The sequence below is a fragment of the Monodon monoceros genome, unplaced genomic scaffold, assembly GCF_005190385.1.
Source record: "Monodon monoceros isolate NGI ecotype Baffin Bay Population unplaced genomic scaffold, NGI_Narwhal_1 Super_Scaffold_22, whole genome shotgun sequence".
NCBI classification, from domain to species: domain Eukaryota; kingdom Metazoa; phylum Chordata; class Mammalia; order Artiodactyla; family Monodontidae; genus Monodon; species Monodon monoceros.
The window spans coordinates 62,171,426-62,186,835 of NW_021703779.1; the positions used below are offsets into that span (position 1 = coordinate 62,171,426).

At 37.5% G+C, this 15,410-nt stretch overlaps 1 protein-coding gene across 1 annotated transcript; it reads left to right on the plus strand.

Moving 5' to 3' along the window:
• Positions 1-410: 410 nt before the first annotated feature.
• ZCCHC13 (zinc finger CCHC-type containing 13) lies at positions 411-917 on the plus strand. Its single transcript, XM_029241521.1, is given in 3 exon segments — positions 411-815; positions 817-862; positions 865-917. Coding segments are annotated over 3 exon segments (504 nt in total).
• The last annotated feature ends 14,493 nt before the right edge of the window (positions 918-15,410 follow it).

The window sequence follows — 15,410 nt, forward strand, 5'->3', positions numbered from 1 at the left end:
CAAAGCACATATATAAAAACTGGTCATCTACTGGACCACAAAGAAGGCCTAAGCCTTAATTATAAGAAATCCTACAAGGCACATTTTCTGAACAAGAACGAATTCAAACTCAAACTTAGCGACCCAAGAAGTGTTTATTTAACACACAAAAACAAAAATAAACAAACAAAAAATGGAAAACGCCCCTGAGACGGGCTTCGGGCTTCAAGGACAGCAGGAAAGTCAGGCGGGAAGGAGCTGACTGCTAGAACGCCTGTGACACAAGAATGGGGCCGTGCGCAAACCCTGTGTGACGTCGCTGAGGCCCCTCGAGAAAAACAGCCACTTCTGTTTAAACCTCCGTAAGGGGAGTTTTGTTGGGGCTTCCGGGGCAGCAGTGGGACCGCTCACCTGAAGATCTCACTGCAGCCATGAACAGTAAGGAATGCTTCAAGTGTGGACACTCTGGCCCTAAAGGAGGAGGAGCTCGAGGGCACGGAGCTAGAGGTGGTGGCCGAGGTGCTCAGTGCAGTTCTGCCACCCTACCTGTCATCTTTTAACGCTGCAGTGAGCCTGGTCATCATGCTAAGAACTGTAACCTTCTCGATGACATCTGCTACAACTGTGGGACAAGTGGTCACATCACCAAAGACTGTGTTAAGCCTAAGCGAGAAAGACAGCAGTGCTGTTACACCTGTGGCAGACCAGGGCATCTGGCCCGTGATTGTGACCATCAGGAGGGGCAGAAGTGCTACTCTTGTGGCGAATATGGCCACATTCAGAAACACTGTGCCCGAGTCAAGTGCTACCGTTGTGGCGAGACCAGCCACATGGCCATCAACTGTCATCAACTGCAGCAAAAGAAGCGAGGTCAACTGCTACCGCTGGGCGAACCTGGACATCCAGGCCGGGAATGCCCCATTGAGGCTACTGCTTAACTTTTCCCTTTGTTCCTCCCCACCCCTACTCCTTTCGCTGTGTGATAATTGTGTTCTTTTCTCTGAAACCTCTTCTCTGACCAAAGGTTGATAGACTGAGGCTACTCTTAGGCCAGTGAGCTTTAATTACAAAGGTAAAAGAGGAAAGGGCTGGGAAAAAAAATCTCAGAAAAAGTTATTCACTTGTAGATGTCTTATAATTAATGTGTTTCTGCACCACTGATAACTCCAGTCATTGAACATCCTGAGCATTAGGCAGTTTCTAGATTCTTTGAAGGCATTTTGATTTAACATTTAATTAAGAGCTACTGTGTGCCAGCCACTGCCAGAAAAGCTGGAGAAATATCTGTGAACAAATCAGACCAAGTTTGCAAACACAAGCCTGGAATCTATTAACAAGTAAAATAGTGTGACAGATAAAGATAAATTGCTATCGAGAAAAAAAAGAACACCAGGTAAAAGGATAGAGAATGTGTGTGGGGGGGGGACCTATGTTTCTGTCTTAGATACACAAGGCACCCTGAGGAGGCGACATCTCCTCAGAGATTCATTGCACAAATAAAGCTGATTCTAGAAATGTCTGTGACTTTGCCAAAGTAACTTTATTATATATCGATTGCTTTGATTTATTTGACCTCATTACCTCTTAAATAACATTGAAAGACATCTCTATCTGGTCTTACAGAGAGTGTATAGTTTATGAAAATAAAACAGAAAAATATGTATAACGTGTATAAGTAGCTTTGAGAGAGAGCAATGAGAAAACAACCAAACAAAAAAACCTTAGCAGCAAATTGTGGACATAAAGATATTGGTGATAAAGTTTGGACTTACATATTTTTAAAAATCTAAGAAAACAGGTAAAAACATTAAGATTAAACATAGATAGGGGCTTTTGTAATTTCAAAAACACACATTTTCACAGGTATGAAAATTATATTTATGTTTAGGAATTTCCGAAAAATGTGTTTTCCCAGATATGAATACATTCAATTTCATATGCTGCGACCCATTTAAAAAAATCAGATCTGAAAAACAATTGAAGTTCTGTAAAATAGAAAAGGCAATTTAAATTCTAAATAAAACCTGGGATGGGGAGAGGTAACCGTTGTGTCAAGAAAAAATTGAAGTTGTAATGAAAAATGATTTACAAAATAACAGTAATGACAATACTACATATCAAACCTAGGATGTGATAGAATTTATAGCAGAAAAGACAGTGTAGAGGGTATAGTTTTTGATCCATAAACTCAAACCCAGTAAAAGAAATGTAACTGGTTTTATAATTGAAGACGCACTCTTTTATGAACCTCCATAAGACTTGATGTGTGACCCTTCATCCCCATCTGAAAGACCCTTTCAATTCAGCTGAGTTTCAACTTCTGTGACCCTCTTGGGCTCCTAGAAATTGATTCTGTCACTCTGTGCTATCTCAACAAGATAAACTCAGTCACTCCCAGCCCCTAAACAGGGCAATCTCAGTCCAGTCTGCCAAGACACAGCTAGAAACTCCTATATCACACTGAGCCAAACAAATTCTTGAGTCTCATCATAGTGCTGAACTCTATTTAGGAAAGGAGGACCACAGGAATCTGCTTTTGAATCCCCCCAAACCATCTGGCATTTCATTTCCCATGACCTCAGGAGTTTGGCCCAGAGTTGGAGGGGGGAAAGAGGCTATGTCCCTTTACTAAGGACACACACAGCATTGAAGTCCTCTTTACATTCCCTTTAGGCATTTTTTCTAGTCTAGAGGAAAGGAAGTCTTATTTTGACTCACATGTACCCTGTGCCAGAAGTTACAAAATGGTAGCTCTCTCACTGAATCAGGTCCACAATATATTTAGTTTGACCTGAACATTGTTTAACAACATTCATTAATTAGATGCCAACATTTAAAAATTGAAACATTTCCAATGGAAATTCTTTTTCTTCTTTCTGGAATAAAACAAAAGATCAGGAAGCAATAGGCACCAATTTCTGTGTGGAAACTTTCATCTGGAGGTGAGTAGTACTTTCTCCCTACAGACAAGTCACAAGTTCCCTCTTTAACTTAAAAGAAAATGAGGAAGGAATTTAAACATTTTACTACAAAAAAAATCAACTAAACACAAAAGAAGACAGTAATGCAGGGAAATGAGGGACAAAGCTATAAGGCATACAGAAAACAAATTGCAAATGACAGAAGTCCTTCCTTATCAGTAATTACTTCAATTGTAAATGGATTAGACTCTCCAATGAAAAGACAGATATTGAAAGAATGGATAAAAACACATGATCCAACTGTATACTGTCTATAAGAGACTCACTTTAGGTCCAAAAACACAAATACATTGAAAGTGAAAGGATGGGGAAAAAAATTCCACGCAAATTGTAACCAAAAGAGAGCAGAGGTGGCTATACTAATATGAGCCAAAATAGACTTTAAATCAAAAAAGTTTACGAGAGTCAAAGGACATTATGTATTAATAAAAGGCTCAATGGTTATACCTGTTGGCCAGGATATGGAGAGATGAGAACCCCATACACTACTACTGGAAGCAGAAAATTTGTATAACATTTCTGGAAGGCAATTTGGCATTATAGATCAAAAACCTTTAAAAAGTCCTTATCCTTTGAAATAGAAATTAAACTTCTAGAAATTTAAGAGACTGATCATGGATATATACTCAAATATATAGTAAAAATAGTGTTCACCTCAACATTATTTATTGCAGTGATACATAAGAAACATTTATCTTCAAAGCATAGGGAATTTAAAATATGACACATGTATAAGATAAAATACTTTGCTGCCACTAAAAATCATATTATAGCAGAGTGTTTATCGACACAGAAATGATCAGGCTACCAAATAATACATACAGTGTAACATAGGTAGTTCTTCCTATTATAAAAGCTCTGAGCACATTGTACTTTCTAAAACAAGAGTAAACACCAAAAATAAATTTAAACTCTCTAGCTATTTTAAAATTTATAAATCACTTACTAAATAACTGTAGGTTCCAAAAGGTAATTACAATTACAATTGCCAGCAATTTAGAAGATGGAAACAAAATTTATGGACTCCAGTCAAAAATAGTATTCAGGGACTTCCCTGGTGGCGCAGTGGTTGAGAGTCCGCCTGCCGATGCAGGGGACATGGGTTTGTGCCCCGGTCCGGGAAGATCCCACATGCTGCGGAGCTGCTGGGCCCGTGAGCTATGGCCGCTGAGCCTGCGCGTCCGGAGCCTGTGCTCCGCAATGGGAGAGGCCACAACAGTGAGAGGCCTGCGTACCGCAAAAAAAAAAAAAAAAAAAAAAAAAAATAGTATTCAGAAGCCAAATATTTTATTACATTATAATTCAGGAAGATTTTTTTAAAAACTTAGACAAAGCTGCAGAAATTAGAGAAATGAAGAAAAAGATTAAAACCAAAAAGTTCAAAAAACAAGTGAATTAGACAAAACAATTGATAAACAAAAAAAATCAGCATCTTTGAACAAAATAAATATATTTAAAATAGAAAAACCTGAGGCACGTGTACTTTTTTAAAGGGAAGGAATGCATAACTATACAAATTAAGAATGTGAAAAGGTATTTAGGGAAAAAAAGCCAGAGCCAGAGAGGTAGTTTATCATAATTGTAAAAGAGCGTAGACTTTGGAATTATACAGACCTGAATTAAGTCCTTGCTCTACTCTGTGACCTTAGGCAAGTCTCAATCCCTGTGAGACTAATTCTTATCTGTAAAATAAATAACACCTAAAAGGGTCATTTTAAGAGTTACTTGAGATTTTATATGTCAGATGCTTGGCACGTCTGGTACATGGTAAAATTTCAACACACAAAAGCTGCTATTATATGTAGCAGACTGCTTTTAAAATTATAAGAAAACAGTGATTATAATTTTACTCTTAATGCACTTTAATATCAATGAATATACATTACTAAAACTGGCAAATTATGCAAATAGTGCGAATATTACTACTAAGTTGATTATTGCCACTATTAAAATGATATAGCTCAGATGGTTTTAGGGTTATTTCATAAGAAAAAATAACTACCAGCAAATTATTGACTATTCCAGAGCATAAGAGAGACAGCACACTAATTTTCTATAAAGCTAGTATATCTGTAAAGCTAGCATAAAAAATTTTAGCAAATGCCAGTAGAAAAATTTTAAAAACTCTGCGGACTAATCTTATTTATGAATACTAGTACAAAAATCCTAAATAAAATTACTAGAGTACAAGTTAGAAATTTCTTAGTTATAAGTGGCATACAATTCTATAATACTAAAACCTGGCTTAAGCAGAAGGGGGATTCAGGGTTGCATATAATGAAGTAGGGGTAGGTGAGGCTTCAGGCATGACTAAAAACAGAAATTCAAACTGTCAGGATCAGTTTTTCTGTTGCTCCAACTCTCAGTTATACTTCTGCATTGAGTAAAAGCTGAATAGGTAATTCAAACCAAGCTGCTTACTATAGACAACTTTAAAAGCTGGTCAAAATATAAAGCACCATCACTGTAAAAGTATCACAGAGCTAACAAGATAGTGAGGAACTGCTGGAATGAAATTCTGGGAAAAGACAGGAATCCTGAAAAGTGGAGGTGGACCTATCAATTAGGTTGACCTCTGTTCTGCTTACATTTGCCAAAGCAAAGAGGTACCTAAGATGCTGGACTGTGCCTTTTGAGGTTGGGGGACAAATGGGACAAGTGGAGTTCAGGGCACACTGAGGATGAGAACTCTTGTAAACTATAGCCCATTTGTTTTGCCAGGAAGGCAGAAACCACTTCACGTATTTACAACAGGAGGAACATACTGCAGGGAACTGGCACACTGGTGATGGAGGATCTGAAATCCAAATGGGATACCATAGATTAATAAGAGCAAGATGCCACAATCTTTTCTGGGTTGGAGATACAGAAGTAAGAGGCAATGTCACTGGAGCTCAGGGGTCACCTAGTGGAAGCTAGAACTGTAGCAGGCCTGTCCAGTTGGAGCCACAGAGAAAATGGAGCCACTGCCAGAGCAGCTGCCAAAAGCAGAGAGAAATGCCCTGGCCTCTTTCTTCCTCCCAACCATGGAGGCTTTTCTCCAAGAGGCTGGGAGCCAGGGAAGGTAGAAGAAAAGTTTTGAAGGCAAACATGGCCAGGAGAGCACAGACCCCAAAAGCTGCACCCCAGGGATGAGAATGAACCAGAACTAAAGCATCCCCTTCCATTATAGCCTATTAAACTACTGTTCCATTTTAAATGCAGATGACTCAAGGCATCAAGTCACTATGTTCATAGTAGAGTACAAGTTAGAACACCTGGAACTATGTTAGAAGACGTAGCTTTGTGATTGCTAAGATGACTGGCCCAGTATCACACATTTTCCCCACCTTTGCTCCTGACTGTATATTCATAGAGCCGTGTATTTACCATGTTGCATCTTAGATATCCATAGAAAAAATTTCTCAGGGTTTTTTAAAGTTGCAATAAAAAACACACAACATAGGGACTTCCCTGGTGGTGCAGTGGTTAAGAATCCGCCTGCCAATGCAGGGGACACGGGTTCGATCCCTGGTTCGGGAAGATCCCACATGCCGCGGAGCAATGAAGCCTGTGCGCCACGACTACTGAGCCTGCACTTTAGAGCCCGCGAGCCACAGCTACTGAGCCGGCATGCCGCAACTACTGAGCCCGTGTGTTGCAACTACTGAAGCCTGTGCGCCTAGAGCCCGAGCACCACACAAGAGAAGCCACTGCAAGGAGAAGCCCACGCACTGCAACGAAGTGTAGCCCCCACTCGCCACAACTAGAGAAAGCCCGCGCACAGGAACAAAGACCCAACGCAGCCAAAAATAAATAAAAATTTTTTTAAAAACACAACATAAAATTTACCATCTTAACCATTTTAACGATATATTTTAACTGTATAGTTCAGTTATGTTAAGTATATTCACTTTGTTGTACAACAGATCTTCAGAACTATTTCATCTAACAAAACTGAAACTCCATACCCCTTAAACAAGAACTTTCCATTTCCCCCCTCCCCTCAGTCCCTAGTGACCACCATTTTACTTTCTGTTTCTGTGAATTCTCAAGAGATTTTATGTGCGCACACATGTGCACACACATAGATGCAGACATTAAATCAAATATGATAAGATGTTAACATTTGTTGAATCCACATGGTGTAAATACAGAGTACATTGTACTATTTTTTTCAACTTTCTTCTGTGAAATTTTTCATAATAAAAAGGTAAATAAAAAGTTATTAAATGATTAGGCAAAACAGAAATAGTAAATAAAAATAGACCTTTTCAGGCAAACAAAAACCGAAAGATTTTGCCACCAGACGTTCTGGAAGAGGGAAGACAATACCAGATAATAGGTCAACTATACAGGAAGTAATGAAGAGCAGTGTAAATGATGTATGCTGTTGTGGAAATAATAATGTCACTGATACTAGAGATGAGCATAATGTATTATTTAAGGGTAGAAATGACCCAGTTTTTAATTCAATGAATGCCTAAGATGAAGAAAGTTCTCTGCATATGCTGGTGATGAAAAATCTTTGTGCTCTAAAGGTTGTGATTGCCCAGGCTTTTAGGATGAAGACGAAAACTTTTCAATGCCAAAATAAAGGTAAAAGTATCGTATGGCACCTCCTCAAAAAATTAAAAATATTACCATATGATCCAGCAATTCCACTTTTGTGTATATATCTAAAAGAATTGAAAGTAGGGTCCTGAAGACATATTTGTACATAGCATATATAATTCATAGCTGGATTACTCACATTAGCCAAGAGGTAGAAGCAACCAAAGTGTCCATTGGCAGATGAATGGATAAACAAAATGTGGCATATACATGCTATGAAATATTATTCAGCCATAAAAAGGAAGGAAATTCTCATGCTATAACATGAATGAACCTTAAAGATATTATGCTCAGTAAATAAGCCAGACACGTAAGGACAAATACTGTATGATTCCACAGTATGAAAAGGCAACCTACAGAATGGGAGAAAATATTTGTAAACTGTATATCTGATAAGGGGTACTTATACAATTAATTCAATAGCAAAAAGAATAACCTGATTAAAAAATGGGCAAAAGACTTGAATAGACATTTTTCCAAAGAAGATATACAAATGGCTAACAAGTACATGAAAAGGTGCTCAACATCACTAATCATCAGAGAAATGCAAATCAAAACCACAGTGAGATATCACCTCACATCTGTTAGAATGGCCAATATAAAAAAGACAAAAGAGGGGCTTTCCTGGTGGCACAGTGGTTGAGAGTCCGCCTGCCGATGCAGGGGACACGGGTTCATGCCCCTGTCTGGGAGGATCCCACATGCCGTGGAGCGGCTGGGCCCGTGAGCTATGGCCGCTGAGCCTGCGCGTCCGGAGCCTGTGCTCCGCAACGGGAGCGGCCACAACAGTGAGAGGCCCGCGTACCGCATAAAAAGAAAAAAAAAAAAAAAGACAAAATAAATCAAGTGTTGGTGAGGGAATGGAACCCTTGTACACTGTTGGAAATGTAAATTGGTACAGCCGTTATAGATACACTGTGGAGTTTCCTTAAAAAATTAAAAATAGAACTACTATATAATCCAGAAATCCCACTTCTGGATATATATCCAAGGGAAATAAAAACAGGATCTTAAAGAGATATCTGCACCCCCATGTCCATTGCAGCATTATTCACAATAGCCAATTTATGGAAACAACCTAAGTGTTATGATATCTATATATATAATGGAATATTATTCAGCCATGAAAAAGAAGGAAATCCTGCTGTTTGGGTCAACAAGGATGAACCTGGAAGGCATTATGCTAAGTGAGAAAAGCCAGATAGAGAAAGACAAATACTGGATGGTATCACCCATATGTGAAATCTAAAGAAAAGAAAAGAAAAGCTGAGCTAATAGAAATAGAGAGTAGAATATCTGTTACCAGGGGCTAGGAGGTGGGGGATAGGGGAAGATGGACAAAGTGTACAAACATTTGATCATAAGATGGGTAAGTTCTGAGGATCTAACATACAGCATGGTAACTATAGTTAATACTATTGCATTGTATACTTGAATTTGCTAAGAGAGTAGATCTTAAGCATTCTTACACACAAAAAAGGTAACTGTGAGGTGATGTGTTAGTAACTTGATTGTGGTAATCATTTCACAATGTGTGTATATATTAAATCACCAAGTTGTATACTTTAAATATATATAATTTTATTTGTCCATTATACCTCAATAAAGCCAGGAAAAATGGTTAAGATAGTAAATATTATTTTATATGCATACTACCACACTTAAAAATAAATAATAATAATAATAAAAGTAATAATTCTAGTTTTATCTCTAGTAGTGAGTTAATATTGATTTGTTAATATTGATTTGTTATTATTACTTAAACTATACATATTAAAAATATGTTGTATGTATGATAACATGATAACATGATAACATGTTATGATAACAATTTTCAGAAAACTAATAATTTATAAAGATGTCAATTTTCCCTAATTTATAAATTTAACAGGATCCCAACAAATATAACTACATGGTTTCTTTATTTGATTGTTTTTTGAAGTAGACAACCTGATTCCTTAGTTCATATGGGAAAATATACATGTAAAAAGACACAGAAAATCTCTGAAAAAGAAAAACAACTAGGAGGAAATTTTTGCTCAGTGTTTTTAACGTTAAATGGTGTTGGACTTTGTCAAATGGTTTTACGCATCAATTGAGATAATCATGTGGTTTATTCCCCTTTAATTATCTTAATATATATTATATTAACTTGTTTTTGTGTGTTGAACCACTCTTGCATTTCTGGGATATTTCCTACTTGGTCATAGGTATAATCATTTTAATACACTACTGGATTGGTTTGCTGTTATTTTGCTGAGGATTTTTGGATCTATATTTGTATGGGATGTTGATCTGTTGTTTTTGTTTCTTGTGATATTTTTGTCTGGCTTTGGTATTGGGATAATGCTAGCCTCATAGAATGAGTTCCAAAATATTCCTTCCTCTTCTATTTTTGGAAGGATTTGAAAAGGACTGGAGTTAATTCTGCTTTAAATGTTTGGTAGGATTCACTAGTGCAGCCATCTGGTCCTGAACTTTTTTCTGTTGGGAGGTTTTTATTACAAATTCTATCTCTTTATTGTTATAGGACTGTTCAGATATTCCATGCTTCTTGAGTCAGTATCTATAGTTTGTGTGTTTCTAGGAATTTGTCTATCTCATCTAAGTTATCTATTTTGTTGGCATACAATTGTTCATAGTATTCCCTTATAATTCTTTTTATTTCTGTAATGTCAATACTAATGCCTCCACTTTCATTTCTGATGTTTTAGTAATTTGAGTATGCTTTCATTTTTCATAGTCAGTCTAGCTAATATTTTGTCAATTTTATTGATTTTTTTTCAAAAAACAAACTTCAATGTCTGTTGATTTTCTCCATTCTCTTTCATTTATCTCTACTCTAATCTTTATTATTACCTTCCTTCTGCTATCTTTGGATTTAGTTTTCTATTCTTATTCTAGTTCCTTAAAATCAAGTAATGAATTTGAGACCTTTCTTCTTTTTTAACATAGGCAGTCACAGCTATAAAATTTCCCTAGCACTACTTTCACTTAAATCTCATAAGTTTTGCTGTTTTTTTGTTTTTGTTTTTTTTTTGCGGTACACGGGCCTCTCACTGCTGTGGCCTCTCCCGTTGCGGAGCACAGGCTCTGGACGCGCAGGCCCAGCGGCCATGGCTCACGGGCCCAGCCGCTCCACGGCATGTGGGATCTTCCCGGACCGGGGCACGAACCCGCGTCCCCTGCATCGGCAGGCGGACTCTCAACCACTGCGCCATCAGGGAAGCCCTTGCTGTGTTTTTTTATTCAGCAAAGTATTTTCTAATTTCTTCTTTAATCCTTGATTGTTTAAGAGTGTGATGTTAATTTCCACATAGTTGTGAATTTCCAATTTTATTTCTGTTATTGATTTCTAGTTTCATACTATTGTGGATAGAGAAGATATTTTGAATGATCTCAATCTTTTTAAATTTATAAGACTTGTTTTGTGGCCTAACATGTCTATCCTGGAGAATGTTCTATGTACACTTGGGGAGAATGTGTATTCTGGTGTTGTTGGGAACAATGTTCTGTATATTTTTTTAGGTCTAGTTGGTTTAAAGTGTTGTTAAAGTCCTCTATATCTTTATAATTTATCAGTTGGTCTAGCCATTATTAAGAGTGAATTATTGACTTCTCCAACTATTTTTGTAAAAGAGTCTATTTCTCCTTTTAAGTCTGTCAATTTTTGCTTTGTGTTTTTTGGGGGTGGCTTTGTTATTTGGTGTATATATGTTTATCATTGTTATATCTTCTCAATAAATTGACTATTTTATCAATATATAATGACTCGTTTTGTCTCATAATTTTTTTCTTAAAGCCTACTTTGTTTCATATTCCCAAACTGAAACTCTACCCATTAAACAATAACTCCCCATTCCGCCTTTCCTCAGCTCCTGGTAACAACTATTTTACTTTCTGTCTCTATGAATTTAATTTTTCTAGGTACATCACATAAGTGAAATAAGACAGTATTTGTCATTTTGTGTTTGGATTATTTCACTTAGCATAATATAGTCAAGGTTTATCCATCATGCAGTGTGTATCAGAATTTCATTCCTTTTTAGAAAAGTTTTTATTGAAGTATAGTTGATTTACAATGTTGTGCAAATCTCTACTGTACAGAAAAGTGACTCAGACACATACATACATTCTTTTTTAAATTTTATTTATTTTAGTTATTTTTGGCTGCATTGGGTCTTCGTTGCTGTATGCATGCTTTCTCTAGTTGCGGTGAGCAGAAGCTACTCTTCATCATGGTGTGCAGGCTTCTCATTGCAGTGGCCTCTCTTGTTGCAGAGAACAGGCTTTAGGCGCGTGGGCTTCAGTAGTTGCAGCATGGGGACTCAGTAGTTGTGGCTCACAGCCTTCGTTGCTCCGCGGCATGTGGGATCTCCCAGACCAGGGCTCGAACCTGTGTCCCCTGCATTGGCAGGTGGATTCTTAACTACTGCTCCACCAGGGAAGCCCCCATACATTCTTTTTGTTGTTGTTGTTGCGGTCTGTGGGCCTCTCACTGCTGTGGCCTCTCCCGTTGTGGAGCACAGGCTCCGGACGCGCAGGCCCAGCGGCCATGGCTCAAGGGCCCAGCCGCTCCACGGCATGTGGGATCTTCCTGGACCGGGGTACGAACCTGTGTCCCCTGCATCAGCAGGCGGACTCTCAACTACTGCGCCACCAGGGAAGTCCTATACATTCTTTTTTAAAATATTCTTTTCCATTATGGTTTATCACAGGATAGTGAATATAGTTCCCTGTGTTATACATTAAGATCTTGCTCTTTATCCATTCTAAATGTAATAGTCTGCATCTACCAACCCCAAACTCCCAGTCCATCCCTCTCCCTTCCCCTGCCCCTTGGCAACCACAAGTCAGTTTTCTATGTCTATGAGTCTGTTTCTGTTTTGTAGATATGTTCATTTGTGCCATATTTTAGATTCCATATATAAGTGATATCATACAGTATCTGTCTCTTTCTGACTTACTTAGTATGATAATCTCTAGTTGCATCCAAGTTGCTTCAAATGGCATTATTTTGTTCTTTTTTATGGCTGAGTAGTATTCCCTTGTATATATGTACCACATCTTCTTTATTCATTCATCTGTTGATGGACATTTAGGTTGTTTCCATGTATTGGTTATTTTGAACAGTGCTGCTATGAACATAGGGGTGCATGTATCTTTTTGAATTACAGTTTTGTCTGGGTATATTGTCAGGAGTGGGATTGCTGGATCATATGGTAATTCTATTTTTAGCTTTCTGAGGAACCTCCATACTGTTTTCTATAGTGGCTGTATCAATTTACATTCCCACCAACAGTGCAGGAGGGTTCCCTTTTCTCCACACCCTCTCCAGCATTTGTTATTTGTAGACTTTTTAATGATGGCCATTCTGACAGGTGTGAGGTGGTATGTCATTGTAGTTTTGATTTGCATTTCTCTAATAATTAGTGATGTTGAGCATCTTTTCATGTGCTTACTGGCCATCTGTAAGAATTTCATTCCTTTTTAAGGCTGACTATTATTTCATCATATGTACGTACTACATTTTTGTTTATCTATTGATTGGTCAATGGAAATTTGAGCTGTTTCCACCTTTTGTCTATTGTGAATAATGCTGCTATGAACATTGGTGTATAAATGTCTGAATCTCTGCTTTCAGTCTTTTTGGATTTGTACCTAGAAGTGGAACTACTGGATCATATGGTCATTCTATATTCGATTTTCTTAGGAACTGCCATACTATTATATTTTCCTGCACCACTTTACATTCCCACCAGCAATACACAAGGATTCCAATTTCTCCACCTCCTCACTGACACTTTTTCATTTCTGTTTTTATTTATTATTATAAAACAATATCCATCTTAATTGTTATGAAGTGGTATCTTATTGTGATTTTGATTTGCTCTTCTCTAATGATTAGTGATGTTGAATATGTTTTCATTTGTTTATTGGCCATTAGTATATCTTCTTTAGAGGAATGTCTAATCAAGTAATTTGCCCTATGCATTTGTCTTTTAAAGGATATAGGGAAAAAAGACAAGGTTCAAGCCAAAAATACAATGCTGACTCTTATTTTTGCTTATATCATACCTTTACCAGTGTTCTTTATCTCTTTGTATGGTCTTAGGTTACTATCTTTTTTTTTTTTTAGACTGTATGACTCCCTTTAGCATTTCTCATAGTGCAGATGTGCTAGTGACAATTCTCTCAGCCTTTGTTTATCAAGGAATGTCTATTTTCTTTTTCATTTTTGAAGGATAGTTTGCTGGATATAGAATCCTTGGTGGGCAATTTTTCCTTCAGCACTTTAAATATGTTCTCTCACTGCCTTCTGGCTTCCATGGTTTCTGATGAAAAATCAGTTGTTAGTCTCATTGAGGATCCCTTGTACATGCTGAGTCACTTCTCTTTTGCTGTTTTCAGTATTCTCTTTGTCTTTGTCTTTCAACAGTTTGATTATAATTTGTCTCAGTGTGAGTCTCTTTGAATTTATCCAATTTGGGTTTCTTTGAGATTCTTGGATGTCATCTAATTTGCAAGTTTACAGCCATTTTTTCTTCAAATATTCTCTCTCCCCTTTTACTTTCTCCATTCCTTCTGTTACTCCTATTATACATATTTTACTATGTTTCATGGTGTTCCACTGGTCTCTTAGACTGCATTTATTTTTTGTTTATTCTTTTTTCTTTCTGCTTTTCAGACTTACAATTTCAGTTGTCCTACCTTCAAGTTTGCTGAGTTTTCTTCCACCTGCTCAAATCTGCTTTTAAATCTTCTAGTGAATTTTTCATTTTAGTTATTGTACATTTTAGCTCCAGATCTCTATTTGGTTTATTTTTATAATTTCAGTCTCTTTATTGATATTCTCTATCTGGTGATACATAATTCCCCTGGCTTTCTCTAGTTCTTTGTCTATGGTTTCCTTTAGCTACTTGAGCATATATAAATTAATTTAGAATCCTTGTCTAGTAAGTCCAAAGTATGTACTTCCTCAGTGATAGTGCTGTTAATTTCTATTTTTCCCCCTGTGAATGTGACCTACTTCATTGTTTCTTTCCATGACTTGTAACTTTTTTGGTGTTGAATACTGGATATTTTGAATATTATAATGTGGTAACTTTGGAAATCAAAATACTTCCCTCCTCAGGATTTGTTTCCTGCTTCCTGTATATTCTTTGTTGAGTGTGCTCTCTGAAGTCTCTGTTCTGTTAGCTTGTGGTCAGCTAGTGATTTGACAGAGATGTCCTTAAACTCTCGGAGTTGAAAGAAAGAAAGTAAAAGGAGAAAAGAAAAAAATCTATCCTGGTCTTTACAGATTGTTTCTGTGTTAGGACCCTCCTTTAATGCTTAGCCAGTCCATTTACAACTCTGGCTTATTCTTTACTTCCCCCTTTCAGTGAGCCTAAATTTCAGCAGGAAGTAAATGCTCAGGGCTTTCTCAGGTCTTTTCTGAGATGTGACCAGCCCTGGGCATGTGTATGACTTTCCATCTTCCCCATGATATGTGGGTGCTTTTGAAAGCCCCTATTTCCCAAAGTTGTTCTCTCCCCAGCTTTTCCTCCCAGGCTTTTAGCATTCCTATTGTCTGATGTGACTGTACTCTTTTGCCACAGATAACAACAACTTGTTCATTTACCTTTCAATATTTTCCAGGAATGACCTCCATTTAGCCACTTCTCCAACCTGAGAGTGTTCCGAGTTAGGTGAAATAAAGGCAAATGCCATGCATCAGTCCTTCAGAATACCTCCAAAAGGTCAAATGGGACAAACACAATTCCTTAGAAACAAAGTCTGCTCTGTTCCTTCCAGAACCAGGTACCCACAACAGGAACACAGGCTGTCATCATTAAGACAGCCACTGCATCTGGG